General features: G+C 42.2%; 2 protein-coding genes across 2 annotated transcripts in view; both read left to right on the forward strand.

Moving 5' to 3' along the window:
- Lpcat2 (lysophosphatidylcholine acyltransferase 2) overlaps window positions 1-24,017 on the forward strand; it is a 59,764-nt gene that overhangs the window by 33,093 nt on the left and 2,654 nt on the right. The window contains exons 12-13 of the mRNA XM_040735279.1: window positions 19,550-19,648; window positions 23,363-23,498. Coding sequence (XP_040591213.1) covers window positions 19,550-19,648; window positions 23,363-23,498 — 235 coding nt within the window. The remainder of the gene's footprint in view (window positions 1-19,549; window positions 19,649-23,362; window positions 23,499-24,017) is intronic.
- Capns2 (calpain small subunit 2) lies at window positions 12,288-13,273 on the forward strand. The gene has a single exon (XM_005079147.3). The coding sequence runs from the start codon at window positions 12,423-12,425 to the stop codon at window positions 13,173-13,175; it is 753 nt and encodes a 250-aa protein (XP_005079204.1). The 5' UTR covers window positions 12,288-12,422; the 3' UTR covers window positions 13,176-13,273.

The raw sequence follows: 24,017 nt of genomic DNA on the forward strand, positions 1-24,017 counted from the left end.
TTTGACATTTTACTCAGCCAGTTCCTGCAGGACCTCAAAGCAGACAGTGACAAACTTCTCAGGCCACTGTGAGAAGAGCCCATGTAGTGTAATGTCATGAATTGATTTTCCGCTTAGTGTGAATGTTAAATATAGCTGTGAATATATGTAGTGCAACATTAAGTAGGGTGTGTTAATTTAAACATCAGTTCAGAAGTGAAAACTGACTGCATCGTCACATCTGCAGTGTAGAGTTGGAAATGTTTATGTAATTGACAGGAACTTTAAATGTATGTAGAATTTGTACGCTCTTGACATGGGCAATAGTGTTCTATTCTGAACATTTCTGGACTGCCTCCAAAATGTATGAAGACCGAATGGATTTTATTTTATTTTCAAGAAAAAAAAATTTATTATTTTTTTAGAAAAGATCTTGCTTCACATGTCAATCCCAGCTCCCTCTCCCTCTCCCTCCTCTCCTCTCCCCACCACCACCCCCCCAGCTCTGACCCCATTCCCACCTCCCTCCACACAGGGGATATCCAGAGTCTGTCACCTTGCTCAGGGCAGGGTCCAGGCCCTTCCCCAAGAGTCCAGGCTGAGAGAACATCCCTCCCCGTGCCATGGACACACAAAGTCTATCTGTATGCCAGGGACAAACACTGATTTTGGGTCCCACAGGTTGCCCAGGCCTCCCCACTGACTCTCACACTCAAGGGGTCTGGATCAGTCCCAGCTATCGGTCTGGGGTCCAGAGCTCCCCCTTGTTCAGATCAGCTGTCCCTGCTGACTTCGCCAGCCCATTCTTTGCCCATTTTCTCATCACTCCTCTCTCTCTGTCACTGGGTTCCAGGGGTTCAGTTCAGGGTTTAGCTGTGGGTGTTTGCCTCTGCTTCCATCAGTCACTGGATGAAGGTTCTAGGATGGCATATAAGGTAATTGTCAAATTCATTATCAGGAATGGGCATTTAGGGTCATCTCTCCACTATTGCTTACCTTGCCCATTGGTGTCATCCTTGTAGATCACTAGAGGTCTCACTGGTGCCAGATCTCTCTTCAAACCCGTGACTTCCTTTATTATGGTATTTCTTATCCTGTTCTTCCCCTATTCTACCCCCAACTCAACCTTCCTGTTCCCCCATGACCTACTCTCTCCTCCTCTTCTCCCCCTCTCCTCGTCCCAGCTCCTACTCCCCCCTGCAGTGCTCCCAGTCTGCTCAGGAGATCTTGCCTCATTCCTCTTCTCTGGGGTACCATGCATATCTCTCTTAGGGTCCTTCCTGTTTCCCAGACTCTCTGTCAGTGGAAGTGCAGACTGGCACTATCCTGGTCCATGTCTAAAATCCATGTATGAGTGAGTACATACCATGTTTGTCTTTTAGTGACTGGATTACCTCACTCAGGATGGTTCTTCTAGTGCCATCCATTTGCCTGCAAATTTCAAGATTCCATTGTTTTTTTTTTTCTGTTGAGTAGTACTCCATTGTGTAAATGTACCACATTTTCTCTATCCACTCTTCAGTTGTGGGGCATCTAGGTTGCTTCCAAGTTCTGACTATTACAAATAATGCTGCTATGAACACAGTGGAACAGATGTCCTTGTTGTATGAATTTGCATCTTCTGGGTATATGCCTAAGAGTGGAATTGCTGGGTCTTTATTTTTAAATGTAATTGCCTGCAGAGTTCAGCTAAACTCTTCACTGTTTATAAATATGTAAGTGCAAGCAATTAGTAAACTAACCCATAAGTAAAGCTGCTTTAGGAAAATTTTATCAAGATTTCAGATTTTCTTTAAAAAGTTATTTTAGTGTATGAAGTGTTAAAATGAACTCTTTTGGCTATAGTTCCAAGTTAGCACATGTGTGGAATCCTTTTACTTCCTTATATTTAAGACAAAATAGTCTTAAAGTGTATAGTCTTAAAATATACAAAAACAATAATTTCTTTGTAGCTATCCATTTGTACTTAATAAGCCTTCCCCCACCTTTAATTCATTTTACCATTTATCATTAATAAGTGCTGCTATACATCCTGGTTATTATGCATTTTCAAGACTCCATATAAATGGCATCCTATCGTACTAAAGTCCCAATTATGGTTTTTTTCTCATAGCATAATGTATTTACTATTGAGCCTTTGGGTTGAATGTAGCAATAATTTGTTCCCTTTATTTCTCAACTGAGGAATATTTGTTTTGTGTCCAGCTGGGGCAGTGTAAACACATCCTCCTACCTTTGGGCCTCCATGGTCCACATCCTTCCTTCCTGGTTGTTCTCTGAGTTGTGATTTTCCTCACCAATCCTTCTTTGGCATTTTATTCAGATGTAGTTTAGCTTTTTGTATTCACCCAGGGTTTGCAGTTTAGTTGGGAGAGAGTTCAAAGGGTTCTTACTCCCTCTTGTTTAATGCTGGAATTCTCAGTTATCTGCCGCCACCAAGAAAAAAATGTTTTTTGAAGAAATTATGCTTGATGACAGAGTAAGGTTTCCCCATCCCTTGCTGTCTCTCTTCCCCAGTATTGTCATCTTCCTAGTGATTTATTTTGTGGTCTTGTAGACTCAACTAGTCTTTAAAATGACACAGGTCACCAACCTTTCTCTGTGTGTAGTCCCTATGTAACTCTTCTGGACTTGCTACAATATTCTAATAACATGCCCTCCTACATGAAATAGTGTATTAATGTCATGGTGTGGTTAAAGCATAAGGAAGACTTATGATGAGGGAGAAAAATTATTGTACGTTAACTGTGCGAGTTGGTAAATTAGAGGTGCTTTTCACTTTTTATACACTGTTTCTGTGACATTTCCATAGCAGCCTTCACTGTGGCTTAGAAGCCAGGCAAGCAGTTTCCAGTGAAGTCCCCTGTAGTCCACATGCTGACAGGATGGGGTATGGCAGACATACCAGTAAGGGAAGGAGATGAGGCAATGGGAAACATGGGGAACAGGGACACAAGGGGACAGTTACAGCATATCTTTAGACATCAGGATCTTCTCAGCAACATCAAAGTAATATTTGTAAAGGTTGTTCCATACCTCAGGTGTTAAACTACCGTAGCTGGCAGTTACAGGATTGCTCCAGCTTTTGATTGGTAACACCTGCTAACTCCTGTGCTGTTTCTCTATCACATTTAAATACGGGAAGACTTGGGAGTGAGAAAGGGACCTAAAAGCAGGGATTAACATAACCGCCAGTCAGATTGAGTCACTCTGACCCAGAGAAGACAGTTGGCCCTGGACACAAGGTTACAGATGAGAACTATAGCCTATGTTGCCAATCACATTTCTTCATGGATTATTTTAGTAGGTTTTTTGTGTATGTTTTTTTCTCTCTCTTTCTCTCCTTCTTATGCGAACTGACCTTCATTTCCTTTTGCGGCGTGGAATATTCTGTGTTGCTAATACAAACATCAACCTTCCTCCTAGGCTCCTTAAGCAGTGTGTGTTTGGTTTGACTATGCCTATTCACGGATTCTTCCTCTGTGCTTACATTCTGTTTGTCCTCCCTAAACAGTGTAACTTGATGGTCTCTGGTTGGCTGGCCTGCCTCTGTTTTGTAGAAAATCTCCACCTTCTTTCTAGCAGTTCCTTAGTGCTGTAGGCGCTGACTTCTGATCGCCCCTTATTTACCTGAGCACTTACTTTTGGGCAACAAAGTTAATGAGACATAAAAATTCATTAGGACATTAGTGATTGTGAAAATCGATTTATAATACAGTAAAATGCTTATGACACATTGGTAAAAAGAATTGAAGCATCAATTTATATATAGCACGATCTCAATTTTTTACTAAAAATAAAAGAAAATATGGCAGGTCTCATAAACACGATTAAAATGAACGTGAGGAACTCCATGTGGTGAAGGGGCTGCATAGTTTCAGACTTATGCAGAGTGGTGGTTTGAGATGAGGACTTTTAACTTTTTTCCTACACAGATGTCTTGAAAAAAGAGACAAGGACATGGAGGCTGGCCCAGGATCCATCTGGGACATTGTGGTGTATGCAGGGAGCTAAACACTAAGTCAGAAATAGAAGCAGGTGCAGCTGTAGAGATACCAAAGCTGGGGAAGGAATTCAGAGAATACAGACAGATTTCATTCACCTGTACAGCTATAAATGTTCTTCTCTGTACTTAGCTGTTGCTGGAGTTTCTTGTTGTCCCTCCAGGTCCTGCCGCTTCAGCCCCAAATGAACACACAGAGACACCATATTACTTATTAAACTGTTGGCCGATGGCTAGGGCTTCTTATTGGCTAGCTGTGTCTTAATTATTAACCCGGTTTCTATAAATCTATGTATTTCCATGTGGTCTTGGCTTGCTGGAGAATATTCGGACCTGTTTCTCCTTTGTTGGCTACATGGCATCTCTTTTGTGAGACCTCTGCCTACCTTTCCCAGAATTCATCTAGTCCTGCCTGTCTTCCTGCCTCTATTGGCCAAACAGTGTTTTATTCATCAGCCAGTAAGAGAACACATATACAGAAGGACTTTCCATACATATCGGAAGAGTCTGTCTACTCCCATCAATCTGTGTGTGTGTGTGTGTGTGTGTGTGTGTGTGTGTGTGTGTGTGTGTGTGTAATACAGCTGCATGTCTGTGCCTGTGAATATTTTCTTTGTTTGAAAAAGCTGAGTTATGTAATTGTCACCACACCTTGTGCATACACTCACACATGCTGGGCCTGTTTCCTCAGTCTAGTGAAGTGACTGAACTTGAGAATATTTGATGGGAGAGCAAGGAGGTCCAGCAGCTCCAAGTGTGTTTCTTTCAGCATCTTTGTAGTAGATTCAATGCTGAATGAGGCCTGGGTGTTCCTGTTGATCTCTTAGCAGCTGTACATTTTTGTGTGGAAAACTCCCCCAACCCCTTTAATGAACCTTTGCCATCTTTTCCCTTCTTGGGGTTCTCTAAGACTCTTTCTTCCCAGCTACATTCTTGGATAATCTACAAAAGCTGTGTAATTTTTTATTTTTAACAATCTGTCCTGAAAATGCTACTAGTCGTAGGTTCTTTAGATTCTCAGATATTTGGTTGTAGATAGTTTGAAGGCTCCAAAGGTGACATGCCATTGTTTACTAGTTTGGAGTAAGTTCCTTTGACAAGGTCTTGTCCCTTTGAGGGACAAAAGCAAAAGACTTTTTTTATTTTTGGCTTTAGTTTAGCTTGTTTATACTCATGAGCATTTACCAAATTCTTCATATTAAAGATTAATTGGAAAATGTGTTAAATGTTCAGATAAGTCTGAGAAAATGGTTTAGAATGTTGGCATCTCAATATTTTTATGCTAATAATTCAAATTAAGCATTAAGTTACTTGCTAGCACATGTGAAGGAACTTAAGAGCATTTAATGAGATCAAGAAATAATACAGGCTAAATCAGGAACAATTATGAGGCAGCCATCTATAAATACAGCTATGCCTTGCCAGGACCATAGCAACAGTTCATTTAATCCTCTGCAAGCACCTCTTGTTAATATCCTCCTACACTAAAACAAATTTTATTATGTGGAAGCATGTTTTTCTCACACGTATGTCCTTGTATCACATCTATGCCTGGTGCATGCAGAGGCCAGAAGAGAGCATCAAATCCTCTGGAGCTAGACCTACAGATGGCTGTGAGCCACTGTGTTGGTGCTAAGAATTAAAACAGGGTCCTCTGGAGGAGCAGCCAGTGTTCTTAACCTCTGAGCCATCTCTCTAGCCCCCCTCCCCTAGTTTGAAGTAGTAGTATATCAACAGTCTTCACAGACGCAAGAAAAGAATGAGAGAACTAGACTTCTACTTCCTCCGGTATAGTCTGACATGAGCTCAGTATCTTACCAACCAATACTATTCTGTACACAGACCATTGACTCATAAGACTACAGGGCTACTATTTCCCTTCTTTAAAAAAACACTGACAAGTGTCACATTTCCATTTCTGCTGTTTAGTACTGAGCTCTTCTGTCAGAAGTGCACCTGTTGTGTAAGTGTGACTCAGGAAGGGTTTATATATACTTTAGCAGTCTGGCAAACCAGCCTTTCTGGCTATTGTAAACTTGTGTAGATCTTTCGTTACTGTTTCATTCCGTGGAATGAATGTATGTCTTTATTCTGAGTTCTTCCCATCTGCCCAGTTCTTGGTATGAATCCAAGTGCAAGTCTTGAATGCCAATAATAGCAAACATCCCAGCTTGCCTTTGCTGTTAGAAGCAGGGTGTTGTGGTACAGGGACTTGCTCCTGATAAAAGTCAAGGCACAGGTTCCTTCAATGTTTGTAGAGGATTGGGAAAATCCCAATCTTTTAAAAAATTTCCATGTCAGTTTTGATTAAGTAATATAGTCTTTCATAGTCCATGTGAAGAGAACTCATCTTGATTTCAGGTCCAGTTATTCAGTCTTTCCTCTGTGAAACTCATTTCATAATTTACATGACATCATTAGAAGAAAAAGGTTACAGCTTCTGGGTGGGATTGTGAACTTTTCTACTCAGTTGTCCTGAAAGTTTGGCACATCTCTGAGCATTTCTTTCCAGTTCTTAGGTTGACTTGGCTCTCACATCTCATCCATCATATATTTTTTCTATGAGTATTATTATGTTATAAATATGTGTCTAGACATAAGAATTATGTACTTTACCTTATTAATGCATGGGTACCTGGGAAGTTAGTAGAGGAAACAGAAGAGGGACTGAAACAATCCAAGTATCTGCACTGTAGCAACTGAGCAATTGCTGGCCTGCCCTGAGAGCAGAGGGAAGTAACGAGCAGAAAAAGATTGTGTTCAGCCAATTTCATCCCCCATGCTGGATAGAGAGAGCATCCAGCATACAGGAAAAACTGATACTGTCTATGTAGACTCTAGAGAAGCTTTTGGTTTCATCCAACATGGCATTTTGATCAACAAATGATGGCCAAATTCAGAATGTCTACTCCACATCATGTTGCAGTAGCTAAAGCCATACCTGACAGAAAGACTTTACTGGAGGTGGGAGTTGGGAGTCCTCAGTGTGGACTCAGCCCCCTCCTGTGACCTGGAGGTCCTCTTTAGAGGAGTCATGTACCTAATAGGTTGTAGTCAGGAGTACTTTTGAAAATGAGATAGCATGCAAACATGGGGTTAGGAGTAAGTTATAAGTCTTTCACATTAGAACCAGGTTCCAGGTACAGATATATATATGGATGCAAAAGGAAACTGAGCTCAGGTACAGATAATTAGATAGGTACAGATAGATAGATAGATACAGACAATTAGACAAACAGACAGACAGATCAGAAAGAGGTGTAAGTAGCAAAAGGAAACTGAACTCAAGAATGCTGCTGCTGTCACTGCTACATGACACATGAAAATCCAGACACATGCTGGATGGTGATGGTGCACACTTTTGATCCTAGCACTCAGGAGGTAGAGGCAGGCAGAACTCTTGAGTTCAAGACCTAGTCTACAGAGCCAGTTCCAGGACAGCCAGGGCTACACAGAAAAAAAAACCCTGTCACCACAAACAAAAACAAAGAACAAAACAATACAAAAAGAAGCAAAAAAAAAACCCAAAAAAACCCAAAGGCACACAAATATAGAACCCTAGGCCTTCGGTATCAGATTAATTGTCCATTCTTCTCATTTTGTGGTAAGCAGCTAGGCCAAGGGAGGTGGAAACAGATCTGGCTAATTACACCATGGAAACTAAACATTTTGTGTTCTTTTTGCTGTAAACTCTTACTGTTGATTTTAAAAACTTACTTTCTTAAGGTATGCCATACAAATCATGTTATTTCAAGAATGCAAGTTTTCTCCTCAGTGTATTTCTCAAGCTGTGCAACCATCACCATCAGTCAGTTTCAGCACATTTCTCTCAAACTCACATGATGCCTTGTGCCATTTGCTGCACAATGTTTTTTTTGTGACATGCTCCTTTTCTAGAACCTAGGCTGCCAGTAGTCTGCATCCTGCCGTTATACGTTTGGGTTTTCTGGACATTTCACATAACTGGAGTGTCTCAGCGTGTATTCCCTGTGCCTGGCTTCTTTAGTTAACACAGTTTGAGATTCATCTGTGTAATGTGCCTCAGTGATTAATTCCCCTTGGTTTTCATTAGTATTTCTTTGTATCAAATATTCACCAGTTGGTAGCTATTCAGGTTGTTTTCACTTTGGGGTATTAGAAATACTATTTAATAGTGTTCACATATCATTGTTTATCTCTTCAGTTCAGTGACTCTTTCCCCCAAATTGGGGCCAAATTTTCATTAGGTGTGGCCTGGTCTATCCTTTTCCTACAGGTTTTAGCAGTGGTGTTTCCTCCCAGATAGTAACTCAGGTTATAAATGTTGTAATAAATAACTGTAGAAGATTAAATGGGACATTAAAGAAAAGATTTCTCCATGTAATAATAGCATTTTATTCTGTGATGATTTATGGCAAACGGTTAGCCAAATAACCTTCTTTACAGAAAATAAATGATTGGAATTTATAATATACAAAATAACAAAGCAACTGGTAAGATGAGATACATTTTATATATTAGCTGCCATCAAGTTAATTTGCAGCATAAAAAAAATCTACAGAGATGTCCCGGTGGTGAAGAGCACTGGGTGTTCTTCTGGAGGACTCACGGTTGATAACCAGCACCCGCAGGGTGACCCACCACTATAATTCCACTTAGGAGAGCTCGCTCCCCCTTCTGGTTTCCGTGGGTACTGCACGCATGTGGTACAAAGATGTACATGCAAACACATAAAATAAAATAGAAGTAAAAATTTTTAAAAAATTTAAAAACCCATGTAATTTTCCTCCTAAAAAGCTTTGTGAATAAATTTAAGTCTGTGTGAGACACAGTGAGCCCTATGAATCTCTTAAAGGAAGGCAGTCATTTCTGGACACTTTCCCCTACCCAGTTAAGGCAGCATTTGTCCCTTGGTGGTCATAGAAGTAATTTCATTGCGCTCCTAAGAAATAAGGCCAGTTCTTGGATAGTGGTTGAAATAGAAAAGATACTGGAGACATTGTTCCATGACCTAAAATAATAACAATGGCGACGACGATGATGATGATAGTTGGGTGTGGTGGCATATACCCCCATAACCCTAGCGTTCCAGAGCTGAAGCAGAAGGATTGAAATTCCAAGGTCCTCTTGGGCTGTAGCTGTATTCAGAAGGGAGGGAGAGATTGGGATTCTCTAGCTACCATTCTCTTCTAAATAGCTAGCACATTCACTGTTCTGGAGTTATACAGTTCCACGGTAACTTCACAACTGTTCTCCTTTTGACTTCACTTGGGGCTATGGGTGGTTCTGCAGTAACCCGTGAGGTGGACCCTGTGACATGGTAGTCCAGAATCCTTTCCAAACCAATTCCGATTTGTTGCTGTCTCATCATTTTCACTCTTATAAACAGACTCTCATGGCATTGCGCTGTTTACCGCCTCTTGAATACCCCTCATCTCTTGGTACCCTATGTTTCTACTATGCTATCCTTTTGCATCATTGTACACTAGGAGGATGACCCCACCTGTAGTCAGCCATACGCATCATCTCTCCTGAAGCAAATGCTCCCCTTTCCTTTGTCTTGGCAGAATTCATTACGTTCTTTTGGCAACTTTGCTAGTTTGGTAATGCAATGTAAAACACATTACCTGAATGATCTTCACTTAGTGCTGGCTTTTCTGAGTTTTTCTTTATCTGGAATATGTTTTTGTTTTCCATGGGAATTTTATGAAATCTTAACACCAAACTACAAGCTATGAAATTTTAATTATTTAGTGTTAATAATAGAAATGCACAAATGGACACAAGCTTGTACTTAACGGTCATTCCTTATGATCTCCTTGACTTTGTTTTATTTACCTTTGTATCCTAACTGCCTAGCCCATGTCCCAATACATATAAAATTAAAACGAACCATTGTGAAGCAGGCAGGGAAGATACTCATATTATCATTTTTCAGATTTGAATTTGAGCGTTTCCCTGGGTACTAAGTAATAAAATAATCCTGTGTATGTGTGTGTGTGTGAGTGTCTTTGTGTGTATGTGTGAGTGTGACTGTCACTGTATGTGAGTGTGACTGTGTGTATGTGTGTGATTGTGACTGTATGTGAATGTAACTTGTATATGTGTGTGAGTGTATCTGTGTATGTGTGTATGTATGACTATGTGTGTGATTCTGTGTGTGTATGTGTGAGTGTGACTATATGTGAGTGTGACTGTATATATGTGTGTGTGACTGTGCATGTGAGTGTGTGAGTGTGACTATGTGTGACCGTGTGTGTATGTGTGACTGTGTGTGTGATTGTGTAAGTGTGTGTGTATGTGTGACTGTGTGTGAGTGTGTGTGTCTGTGTGTGTGTGACTATGTGTGATGGTGTGTGTGACTCTGTGTGTGTGTATGTGTGACTCTGTGTGTGACTGTGTATATGTGTGTGTGTGTGTGTGTGTGTGTGTGTGAGAGAGAGAGAGAGAAAGAGACTGTGTGTGAGTGTAGAGGCCAGAGGTTGATGTTGATATTTTCCTCAGTTACTCTCTGCTTTACTTCTTTACACTCACACACACATACACAGAGACAATGTCTTTCATTGAACCCGAAATTCACTTACTTTGCCAGAGTGGTTCACCAGCAAGCCCAGGGATCCTATTGTCACCACCTCCTTGGAGCTGTATTGAATGTGTGTGTTGTGGTACCTGGGTTTTTGCATGGCTTCTAGAGATCTAAACACTTTGCTAACTGAGCTGTCTCCCTAGTTCTTAAGTGATATACCAATTTCACCATTAAGTCCTAGCCATCTTTCTCTGAATTCACCAATAGATCTTTCAAAGAACCATGGAGGATGTGAATTCAAATGTAACATATCAAAGGTAGGCTTTCTCAGAGCATTGTCTGAGATGTACCTATCACACACACTGACTTCTGAAAATGCTTCTTAGAAATATATAATGAAGGAGCTGGAGAGATGGCTCCCAGGTTAAGAGCACTGGCTGCTCTTCCAGAGGTCCTGAGTTCAATTCCCAGCAGCCACATGGTGGCTCACAACCATTTGTAATGAAGTTTGTTGGCATACATGCAAGCGGAACACTGTGTACATAATAAACAAATAAATCTTTAAAAAATATATAATCAAATTTCAATAATGTAATATAGAAGAAGGAGAAGAAGAGGAGGAGGAGGAGGAGGAGGAGAGAAGAAGAAGAAGAAGAAGAAGAAGAAGAAGAAGAAGAAGAAGAAGAAGAAGAAGAAGAAGAAGAAGACAAGGAAGCCAGACAAATGAATGGAAACAGTAGGATAACCATAAGTGCTAATTTTACAGGAATAATAATTAGTGCTATGAGCAACCATATGCCATACATCTGGATAACTTAGACAAAATGGAGAAATTCTTATAAATACTCAGCCAAATACCATGGCTGAATCATGAAGACTCAGAAAAATTGTGAAGATCTAAGGTTCTTTTAGTGATCCAATGAGCTGGCCTTTAGAAATTTTTTATTTGATTTGTAACTGTGTGTATGTGCACGCACATGTGTGTTTATGTGTGTAGGCCTGCAGTTACCACAGAGGCCATAAAGAAGTATCAGATCCCCAGAGGCTGGAGTCAAAGGAGATTGTCATCTGTAGGGGAGCCAAACTGAGTTCTCTGCAGGAACAGTCCTTGCTCTTAACTGCAGAGCTATCCCTCTAGCCCCGAAGAAGTTAAGTTTGCACCCGAGTCAGTAACTTGTTTACAAAGAAAGGCCCAGGGCTATATGGCTTCACTGGTGAATTCCTTCAAACATTTAAATCAGAATCCACACTAATTCACCTCTGACACCGCATCAGCAGCTCACAGGGGCCTGTGACTCCAGCACCAGGGATCCACAGAGACTCATATATATATAGTATAGCTTTTGTATAAATGTAAGCCTCAAAGACATTCCAGAAATATTAATTACGGACCCCATAGCCGACCTCCAGACAGAGCTTCTGAGGTAGGATCTGGAGACCTCGACTGAAAAAGACCCCGTACCAAGTTGTTCTTTAAAACTGGATTCTGGAAACCTTAAGGAAGGAGAACCTCTGTATCAAATGCCAAATTGATTTTTCAATTCAACCCCCACAGAAATATTCCTTAGTTAAGAAGTTGTTGATTTGAGTCACTTACCTGCTCTCCTGTGAGAAAATTCATGTCCTCTTTGGGTGCTAAATAAAAGTAAGAGCACAATGCCATAGAAATCTATAGTTTTATATTTTCTGTTTAAAATACTATTCTAATGTGGAATGTCTAAAGACAGGGAAAAATAACTTCATTGAGGCCCCTGAAAATATGGCTGGTGCTAGGACCCAGCGGAACTCAGCAACTCCAGCTGGAGATGGAGGGGTGTGGTGCAGTTTGAAGCAGGTACAGAAAAGCCAGTTTTTCCACATGTGCACCACACTGGCTCTATTTGCAGTTCTCTCCAAACAGTCTCCAGGATTTTAGCAGCTCTCACACCCGCAAGCATGTTTCTGGCAAAGGCGATCCTGGAAGGGGCAGATCGGGGTCTTGGGGGGGCTCTCGGAGGCCTTCTTGGAGGAGGAGGCGGTCAGGGAAGAGGAGGCGGAGGCAACAACATCGGAGGGATCATTGGAGGGATTGTCAATTTTATCAGCGAGGCTGCTGCAGCTCAGTATGTCCCAGAGCCGCCTCCCCCGCAGCAACAGCATTTTACCACGGTGGAGGCCTCGGAAAGCGAGGAAGTCCGGCGGTTTCGGCACCAGTTTGCACAGCTGGCTGGGCCTGACATGGAGGTGGGTGCCCGTGACCTGATGAATATTCTCAACAAAGTTCTCTCCAAGCACAAGGATCTGAAGACCGATGGCTTCAGCCTTGACACTTGCAGGAGCATTGTGTCTGTCATGGACAGTGACACCACGGGGAAGCTGGGCTTTGAGGAGTTTAAGTACCTGTGGAACAACATCAAGAAATGGCAGTGCGTTTTCAAGAATCATGACAGCGACCATTCTGGCTCTCTCAGAGGCTCCCAGCTGCACAGGGCCGTGCAGGCCGCGGGCTTCCAGCTAAATGAGCAACTATACCTCATGATCGTCCGCCGGTATGCTAGCGATGATGGCGGCATGGATTTTAACAACTTCATCTGCTGCCTGGTCCGCCTGGACGCCATGTTTCGCTCCTTCAAGTCCCTGGACCGTGATGCGGATGGCTTGATTCAGGTGTCCCTCCGAGAGTGGCTGCAGCTGACCATGTATTCCTGAAGTGGAGGCAGAGAGGGTGAGACCCGCCGTGTGCAGGACAGGCTGTGTGAGCCATAACTCATACCCCAACCAACAGCTACCATTTCCTGGAAGGGGGTGGGGGGTGGGGTGGGTGTAGGTCCTTTTATAATGCTGTATATGCCTGAACTTCTATACTCTACTGCTTAATTAAAACTAATTTTGGACAAAAAGTCTTCCGGGTGGTTTGTATATTGGCTTCGGGAGTGACAATTGTAGAGACATACGTATGTGATGAGGAGATACTGGTTGACTTTAAAAGGTTGTTATTTATTGTTGAATGGATTGGCACTGCTTACAATCCTGGAATAAATCAAGAATGCATCACCGGGTAGATTGTTTTCCCTTGAGAAGCTGAGAAGGAAAGGGTAAGTTGTGTGTCTGTTCTCCAAATTTCACATCTGGTCTTCATATTATGAAGAAGTGTGCTTTCCAGAGAACTTACTTTATATTGTATAACAATGCGTTCAAAATGTGAGTTTGGGCAATTTTATCTAGGGGTATCATTTTTTATCATTTTTATTTTAATTTTAAATAGCTTGTTTTACATGTCAATCCCAGTCCCCTCTCCCTCCCTTCCTCCCGCACTCCCCTTCCCCCTTCCAGTCTCCCACTAGGGGTATCATTTTATGAAAATATAGTGCACCTACCTAAAGTCTAGAGTCTTTTAACTGTTTTCTAGTGAGACAAACAGCAGTGTCAAGGACCAGGAGTAATAAAAAGGTGTTTCTGTTGTTCAAAATGCCTTTAGCCTCCTTAATGAGCCAACATGATCACTTATGCTTACTTGGTACTAAATCAGGCACACCCGGGTGATGTTAGCTAGCTCTTGTCCCATCTTGCCCTACCTGAGAGCAAGGAAAAATTCTTTTGCTTATCTTTGGAAACAACAGGCAGGGAGGGGAAAAAAAGACACCAGGCAAACCCAGTTAGCAATTAGCAATCAGTGGAGTGGAGTATGAAGCGGCTTAGACATAGATACTGCTGACTTTTCTTGCGGTGGTTTGAGGTCCTGGCTGCAATTTAGCGTTGCAGCAGTGCGTGCCACCGACTCCTACTCCAGATGGAGTCTCTTCAGATCCCTGTTCTCTAAGCTCCTCAGGTCGTGCTAATGCCCAGTGAGCTGACAGACCTAAGCACTTTAGATTATGCCTGTCTCCCAGTGTTTTCCAAGCCTGCCTCAGCCAGAGCTGCCAGACAGGTGAATCAGAGCCACCTCCATTCAAGAAAGGGAGAAATAGGAATAGTGAGAACCTGCCACTGAGTTAGCCATGTCTTCTGGTGTATAGCTCTCAACCTGATTTTATTTTTTTTGGTACAAGCTGTTTGTTACAACTAAGCCAGCAAAACCCAGGACCCATTGGTGGCAAGTCTTTGTTTACCCATTCCCCAGTCTTCGGTGTTTTTCTACTCTCTTCTGTGTTTACTGCATTCCTTCCATCCTGGACCACTTTGGAGAGTCCTTCTGATGTAGCTGGCCTCTTAGGGGGCCTGGAGCTCATGTCAGAAAGCCCCAGTGACGTCGGGAGAGCTTGGCGTTTGGCCACTGTGTGCACCATCACCACCGCCGTCATGCCGTGCTTATGAACTACCACACACATAATTCTGAACTGAGCCAAGCACAGAGATCACATCTGCTTTCCTAAAGGGACTTGTCATTTAACGTGGTCTGATCGTCTGCTGAGACCAGCTGTGGGTGTATAAGCACAGGGCTGCTGCCAGCAACCACACATCCATGTCAGCCTCACTGCTGTAGAATACATGCAGGAATACATCAGGCACGAGAGCAGGAGAGTGGTCAGGAAAGGGAGAAAGCTGCCAAGATGTCTGTCAGGACTCAGAATATGTTTCTAATTTGATTTCCACATTGTGGTTATGGAAAGCACAATGCAGAGCTTATATTTTCGCTCCAGATTTCATCACAAATGTCATATAAAAGTTAAGGCTGTCATCGCATCCTAGAAGTGGCAATAAGTATTTCCCTCATTCCTCTGGCTAAGGCATACCCATTTCATGATTCTCTTGTAACAAGTACATGGAAAATATCCACAAACCACCCAAGTTTCTCTTCTGTTGTCTTCTGTATTCATATAAATTTTATCTAAATAACCCCGTCACTACCGCAGATACTAGAAAAGGCAAGTCTTTGGCTGTTGTATAGAACCAACAACTCAGACAGTGACTGGGTTTCTTAATTTTCATTCAATATTTAACTTTTAAAATTTCACTTTCATGGTTAGAGAAAGTATTAATTTTCAACTTAAAAAAATGTGCCATGTCACTGGGCATGGAGTCTCATGTCTCTGATCTTCACACTTGGGATAAAGGCCTGGGGTCAGTCAAGCCTTGACTATGTAGTTAGTGAACTTGATACCAGCTTTGGTTACATGAGACCCTATCTCAACCCCTACAACCCCATGCAAAAATTATCCATTTCCATATGAAAAACTGCTTACAGTCTGTGATGACAGCTTTTGATTCATTCACTCCATTGTCAGTGAGGGTCTAACATTAAATACAATCAAGGCAGTAAGCTGATAATGAGAAGAATATATATATATATATATATATATTGCACTGCCTATAAATGTACACTTCAAAAAAGCTGTGTAAAACTTTAAAAATAATTTTATCTTGATTGTATCCACTAAACTCTATAACCTATAAAAGCATAGAAAGGAAATATGTGTTGTATCTCTGAAAGCAAGAAACTTCTAAAAGGCATTCATAATGTGTATATCATCTTGAAGGTGACCTTAGGAATATATTTTAGTTTTAAAGCTTTGCCTTCATAGGAACTCTGCATTGGATGTGATTTGATTTTGAATGTGAGAATTACTCTTTGAAAGGGCTGGTATAATGCTAAGTATATTAACATAGTTTAATTACAGGAAAATTGGCAGTATTCTCATATACATAGTAGAAATATCCTCTCAATCAGAATACCCGAGTAATTGGAACACTTTTCCTTGCCTGTTTTTATAACCAAGACAAACAATGTTAGTGTTCTTGGGGTATAGTGTGTCATTACAGGTAGAGACTTAGGGCAGACAAGTAGATTGTGTTTTATGGTAATGTTTTGAATGTTAGTCTCATTCACAAAGATGATAGGAATTATAGCACAACAAAGAGAAAAAGAAAAATCATCCTTGGGAATTAACCCTCATAAGATGTATTCAACATCATATCCTTAAATCTTGTAAGAATGAAAACCCTATTTTTAAAAATCTGATTCTAAATGGTAAAATATGTTAAATACATTAAGTTGTGGAGCAGCCTTGAATAACTGATGCTTGAGAATCAGGCTATTTATTTCTTCTGAGATTTTTTTAAAATTTATTTTTGTGTATATGGATGTTTCACTGTGTGTATGCCTAGGCACCATGTGTCTGCAGTACCTGCAGAGGCCAGAAGAGGGCATCAGGTTCCCCTTAGACTGGAGTTCCAGATGGTTGTTAGCTGCCACGTAGGTGCTGGGAATTGAACCTGGGTCCTCTGGAAGAGCAGCCACTGCTCTTAACTGTAGAGTGATCTCTCTAGCGCCCCCTGGGATTGTAAACAGCCAATACAAGGACAAGTTACCTGGACTTCCCATTGCTTCTAGAAGCCAGGGCATGGGTAAAAGGTGCTGGGTGACTGGACTCACTGTGGTACCTCCTTCACTCTTTTCCAACCCTGCTGACCTCCAGGAAAGGGACGAAGTCCACAGCTGGAGCTCACTGAAGCTTGGCTGTGCTTCTTTTTGTAATGACTCAGTGTAACTCCTTGGTGCCAACTCTGGACTATTCTCCACTCTGGCTTGGCAGAGGATATGGAGAAATGACTAAGAACTTCCATTGAAAGGTTTATTTCTTCATTTACATGTAGCTATGAAATAGATTTTAAGACCAGGTGCTATCATTAAGCTTATAATTCTCCCTGGTGAAGTTTTAAGGAAACCACCATAGATTTATGGGACCATTTTTTAAATCATAAAACTGATTCAAAAATATTAAAATTAAAAGAATGCATTCTGTTATATAACTTTTGGTCCATTTAAAAATATACTCCATCACACTGTTAAATTTGAATGATTCATGGTCAAACTACTTGGATGTAATTGCAGTTATAGAAGTAGTGAGTTTTATTAACTTGAGATGAAATGCATGTCTTTGTTTCATTAGTAGTTTCTACAGTTCCTTCCAGTTCTAAATTGTACTATATTGATTTAGGAACCTCACTAGTATGTTATTAATCCAATAAAATAATCTCTCTGAGTAATTTCCATAGTGATTTTTCTTCCTTCACGTTACTAGAAAGAAAAATTACATGTTATTTCTCATTTGAGTCAGGGGTCTGCCGTAATGCAATCATAGCAATCATTAAAAAAGTGTCCATTGAAGAATGCTTAGCCATCATATACTAATGTAAATTTGGGTGCAAGTGCATTGCCTTGTTCCTAGTGGTAATAGGAAGGGTATGTTATGTTTTCATTTCTGCAACAAGGGTTGTGGTGCTTGCTTAACCTGTGTTGCACACAGGGTTGATGGTGTCAGGAGGACTGATCATTCAGGACCCTTGTATTGCTCAGGGAAAGTCAAGAACACAGGAAGTTTACTTATGTTGTGCAATTTTGCTATGATTCGGGAGGCTCCTCAGTGTCTAAGGCCCATGACACACCACTGTGTACAGTGTGCGAGGAATTAAATGGTGATGGCACCATGAGTGTATGGTGTCCGTTAATGTGCTCTCCTCTTTGAAAGTTCCGTGGTGGTGGCAGATACATGCTCACCGGTGCCGGTGACGATCTGGTGTATGTGATATCAGTCAGACACTTCAAGTGGATGCATCCAGCTGGATATAACTTATACAACAGTAAAGTTGCTTTTTTAAAAAAACATAAGTTATTCTCAAGCTGGTTTCTAGGCAAATAGAGAAGTTGAATGACTTTAGGTTTTTGTCTTAGAAATAAACCCTAATACTTAGGGGAAATCTTAAAATCTCGGTTTCTGCTTTTTCTGGTGGGAACATGAAATTAAATGATTATTCTTTTAGTTTCCACCCTGCAGTAAGATAAACTAATATGAAGAAAGTGATTTGACTTTTTGAAGTTTGGCTCTTGAGAGGCAGATGCAAACCTCCCTGGAAAATGTGCTTACAGAGAACCACCCGCCACGTCAGGGGCTTTTACAGACTCCCCCTTTCTCAAGTGTGCCTGCTGACTGGGCATAGATGAAGAGCCATGCATGATGTCAAGTGTCCTTTGTTAATCTGTCAGATGCAGTGTTGCTCTGGCTTGCTGTCTCTGGTACGTAGTTTGTCAGGGGATCCATCACTTGAGGTTTGTGCTGCCAAAATGATTCTCCCATCTGGGATTCTACTTATAATTCTATTTACCTTCCCCCTCCTCCGTCTTTCACTCTCCATCTCATTCCCCTGCATTTCCTCTTGTGTATGTTCTCTCTTCTTTGAGTTGTCTCATGTTCAGACATACCTCTCCTCCTCCTTTTTCTTCTCTATTCCAGACAGGGTTTCACCTTGTAGCCCTGGCTGTCCTGGAACTCACTATGTAGACCAGGCTGGCCTTGAACTCAGAGATCCCATCAGCCTCTGCCTCCTGAGTGCTGGGATTAAAGGTGTGCACCACCAAGCCTCATTCTTTATTTCCTCTTTATGGTAAGCTCTCATTCCCTTGATAGTTAATGAGTGTGCCAGTCTGGGTTGGAATCACCCATCCTTTGTTTTCTGTGGTCATCATGACACTCCTCCTGGACTGTATCATGCTGGTTGTGTTTGGTTTTCACTGACTCCAAAGTATAGGTGCTTCTGGGACCACAAATTCCCAAGAGGTTATTGGGGTTGCCACATCAGCTCTAGAAAACTAGAGAATGCAGCTTGATTAATGCCTCAGTTTCCCGTTTTCCTTTCACTTCCACTTTCTGTGTTAAGAAACAGCAGAGGGTTGTTTATTAACCTTCCAGGACCTTTCAGAAATCCTCTGGTGCTGACCATCTTGGCAGGGCCATTTTTACCGTGGCCCAAAGCTTTATTCCCACTAAGGATTAAAGTCCTAGTCCCTGTCCCCCTAAAGGGTCCTCATCAAAGCAGTTGTGAACTTAGGAACCCACACTGAGTGACGCTGGGTCACTTTACATGGCCCTGGACGTAAGTATTTGTCATTACTATTGGATATAACGTGTTCTGCCCCCTGAACCGGCAGTGGGTAACCCTTCCCTTACTGTCCTTCTCGGGAAACTTCTCTTCACAGTGCCCCGGCTTGTGATGCTGCAATGCTACACAGCGTGGTTGTGCTTCCCCTCGTGTGGTGAGCACTGATTCAATAACTGCCTTCCTGACCCGTGGCTGTCTTTCCACAGAATAACGATGGCAGTATTGACTTCCGAGAGTATGTGATCGGCCTGGCTGTCTTGTGCAACCCTGCCAACACAGAAGAGATCATCCAGGTGGCATTTAAGGTACTGCCAACCCCACTGACCGCATCTCAGTTGGCCTTGGAAATATGTGTTGACTCTAACTCCATTATTTGAAAGATTGGCGAATCTGTTCCCCAAGTTTATAGATCTCTGTGACATGTTCAGGAGGATAATGTGATTAAGTCAATTGCTACCGAGAATAAAGAAAACACAGGCATCCATTTAAACAACAGTGGGAGCAGCCTGGGTTTGAAGAGTGAGCGGGTGATTTAGCAAAGTAATGTTATTTCTTTTCAGCCCTCTTTTGAAGTCCTGAAGTAAGGTTTGTAAATAAATACCACTTCTTGCCCTGCATCCTAATTCATCTAGAAAGTTGTGACCTGTCCTTGCTTTTGTACCTGTTAGGTCATTTATGTGGAACTTTGGTGCTGGAGTTTATGTTTTGTGGTGATGTCAGGGTAACATCATCATAAATGTCCCACGTTTCTACCCTGCTGATCTTACTGTGCTAGCCAACATATTTTCAGTGTAGTGCAAGGATTTAAGTTAGGAGGAAAAAAACTGTTCTTATCCTCAGCAAAACTTCAGGAAAATGTGTGTTGTGACAATCCAGGCTGCACTTGCCCCTCAGTTATGCTGTAGGCCACGCCCACGTGAGGTATGCCACGCCCACATGCTATAGGCCACTCCCACATGCTGTACGCCAAACCGCATATCCTGAAAATGGAGTGCTTCATCTGTTAGTGTTTCATTGCTGTTTCCATTGAATTCTAAGTTCCTGGGCATCTCTCAACTGAGGCCCTGCCTTCAGCTCCCCTCTGGTCTTGTACAGCGACAGCCTCAGTTTCAATGTGGCATGAAAACCAGTGACCTCTCCTTCCTATTTCCTCCTTTTCTCTCTCCCTGGCTTTCTCTGAGACAGAGAACCCACTGTGGCTCCAACAAGCCTTTCCCTTTCTCTATTACTTAAAAGCTTCTCTGGCCAAGACTCCTTTTTTGTGTGTTTTAGAGGCCATCAGGGATGGTGTTAAATACTAAATCATTGTTGGAAGTAACCATGAGGGCACTTTCTGGTGCAGATTGCTTTAAACTGAGTGAACTGGATGTAAGGAACCCGAGTGATTGTGCTTAGCAGATAGCATGATGCTGGGGCCAAACACTTTCCCAAAATTCCAAGCCTTCAGCTTTCAGACTTACTCATCAAGAAGCCTAAAATGACACATAGAGCTAACTTAACAGACATCTCTGTTTCTGTCTTGGGGTTGCATGTGTAATTACATGGTTAGCTGGGCAAATGGTCACTCTTGGTTTGTCAATGAAAGACCCAATAGAAAAGTTGGCCCTTAATCACAGTAATTACTATTTTTAAAGAAACCATGAAAATCTTGATCAGCCTAGACCTTGGTTTGAAGATGGAAGAAAGGAAGACTTACATCTATAATTAGCTCATTTTTCTCTATGGCAAGGGTCATGTTTTACACTGGTTTTTATTTACCTCTCTTTTTATGTATTTATTTGTCTCTTTTTTTGTTTTGTTTTTGTTTTTGGAGACAAGACCTCACTCTGTAGCCCAGGCTGACTCAAACTTGAAGTACTTCTACCTTGACCCCTGGAGTGTTAGGATTGCCAGTACAGGCCGCCATGCCTAGCTCACACTGGTTACCTACAGCTGTTTTTCTAGTATGTTTTGTGAATATTTTTACATAATTTTTGTTTTCAGTTAGTAATATGCTTTCATAGTATTTAGAATCCTGTCACTTCCTTTCCTGTGGTAAGCACATTGCAGCTAACTTAGTCGTCGCTGAGCCCTGGCAGTTGCTGTGTGAAGTCTAAGATGCATAAGGGACCTGTGGCCTACAGTTTATGAAAACATGTCAAGTCACTTCTCTCTTTACAGCCACCTTCTCCCCCTCCGCCCCCCCATTAAAAGCCCAACACCAGGGAAGGGTCAGAAGCCTGCTTTCCTTTCTTGGGAGCTATGGCTTTTTTTTTATCTCACCCACTGTTAAATATTCACTTGTATTTCTTTCCATGATTAGCAGACCTTAGTAATGCCAGTTCTTCCATATCTTTGATCTACTGTTTGGTCTGAAATAGAGATTCAATGATGGGGGCCTCTCAGTACTGAACACCAGCATTTGCTGCCTCTGCCATGAATAGGTTGTACCCCTGGGACAGAACTGCTACCTTCATTGGGCCTCAGCTGCCACCTGTCTGAGAGGGCTGAGCGTAGCACCTGCTGCTGGCAAAGCATGTTGGGAGCATTAAGGAACTGGATACCGCTGATCGGTGCCTGTGAAAAATAAGTTCTAATTAAAAATGAGTGCCCAGAGAGCGTTTTGATTATTCATTATCCGTCATTTACTTCTCTTCTACTGCTTGGCTTTTAACTTCCCTAGCCCACTGCTTCCCTTCCCCCTGTCTGTATAATCACCAGTCTCGCCTGGTGTTAGCTCGTTGTCTCCTGCCCTCTATTCTGTAACTTCTTAGAAATGCCCATGCCACTTGTCATCGAGAGTCGCTTGTTTGTCCCTTGGTTCTCACTAAGACCTCCCTTTCGGGTTCTGAAGCTGAAAGCTTCTCATGTCCTAATTATCAAATCTAGCAAATAGTCTGGTGCCTGTCTCCATTGTCAAGTCTTGTCCGATTAAAACCCTCTGTTAGCTGCGGTTGACACACAATAGTCTAACAGCTTCGAAGTCTCACTTCCTCTTCTGTCTACACATCTCTATGGTGGCTGTCCCGGGTGGCTGTGCCTTTACTCCACATCTTCTCTACAGACAAGATGCACACACCTGTGGTTTCAGTTCTTGCCCGAATTTACTTCATAATCTCTTGAGCTCATAGCTGATTCTTCTTCCTTCCTTCCTTCCTTCCTTCCTTCCTTCCTTCCTTCCTTCCTTCCTTCCTCCTCCTTTCTTTCCCTTCCTTCCTCCCTCCCTCCCTCCCTCCCTTCCTTCCTTCCTTCCTTCCTGTTCCTCTCCCTCTCTCTCTCACTCCCTCTCTCTTTCTCCTAGCACCTCTAACTCAAATTGAACTTTTCTAGGTCCAACTCTTATCTCATTCAGCAGTAGTTCTTAGGAACTGTTTTTCCTCGGTTACCTAACTAGAAATCTCTGCCTCTTTGGCTCCTCCCCATCACTACAAACCTTTCTGAAACTTCTATCAGCGCTGCTTGTCCACCCTAGCCTCGCTTGGATTTCTTGCTTGGAAAAGCCTCCTGGCCCCATCCTGTCCTACACACTCTGTTTCAAAGGCCTCCTTCATAATGCATATGATCATACCCCTCCCCCTCGAAAGCATTAGGTGGGGCCATACTAATCCACTGTCATCTGGTTCTACCTTCTCCATCAGTCTCTGGATTAAGTCCCAGAGACTCACCTTCCATTCCTTTTATCTCCTTGGAACATCTCTACATTATGAGAGCTATAATGACAGCCTTTGTGGACCTCCCTGGGAAAGATTCATCATGTCCCTCCAGGGTTCCCATGACTTTTAGTGTGTACTACTGGCACAGCCCCTATTCTAACTCTGTCTCTTTCTACTACCAAACCGCTGTAGGTGTTTTAAGTCTTATAAGAGTAGTAGAGACCATTCTCTTGCTGCGCCCTCTCACATGTACGTACATTATGTACATATGTGTGTATGTATATATGCATATATATTATACAATAGCTGTTTCCATTGTTAAAGTCTTTACAGTGCAGTCGAACGCAGTCGGCTTTAGGCCACCCCTGTGTGTTGTCTCCCTTGCAGCTCTTCGATGTTGATGAGGATGGCTACATAACAGAGCAGGAGTTCTGCACCATTCTGCAGGCTTCTCTTGGAGTGCCTGACCTTGATGTTTCTGGTCTCTTCAGGGAAATTGCCCAGGGGGACTCTGTTTCCTATGGTGAGTAGGAAGTCCCAGTCCCCACTCATTTATGAGGAGAGCATCTTGAGAGTCAGCTGGGTGTGTTTCCTCGGCTAACTATTGGCAAGAGAAATGATGATAACAGCTGGAATGTTATTATGGTGGTGATAGTAATCGCTAATTATTGAAGACTTACACACCAGGTACTCTTTTAGGTTTTGTGTATATACACTTGTTTAATCAGTGTCCTGTTTTGTTTTTTTCACATCTGTGTTTGGCAAGGAACACAGGACGTAAGTAACTTTCTGAACAGTAGCCACCTGAAGATTGTCAGAGCCAGGACTCAAAGCCTAAGAGTCTAGGTTAGAGCCTGTACCATTGACTACATGCACCAGTGCCTTTCGTATCTGCTGTGAGTGCAGCCAGGCTACTCTGAGTAAGCTCGTCAAGCTAGGCTATAACTGCAGTGGAGGAGCAGGGACCAGGGCACTGAAGATAGTAGTAGCTAAATGATTTACTGAGGTTTCATGTCGTAGTTTACATAGATGTGGGCAGCCT

This window comes from Mesocricetus auratus, unplaced genomic scaffold (genome assembly GCF_017639785.1).
Source record: "Mesocricetus auratus isolate SY011 unplaced genomic scaffold, BCM_Maur_2.0 Super-Scaffold_100045, whole genome shotgun sequence".
NCBI classification, from domain to species: domain Eukaryota; kingdom Metazoa; phylum Chordata; class Mammalia; order Rodentia; family Cricetidae; genus Mesocricetus; species Mesocricetus auratus.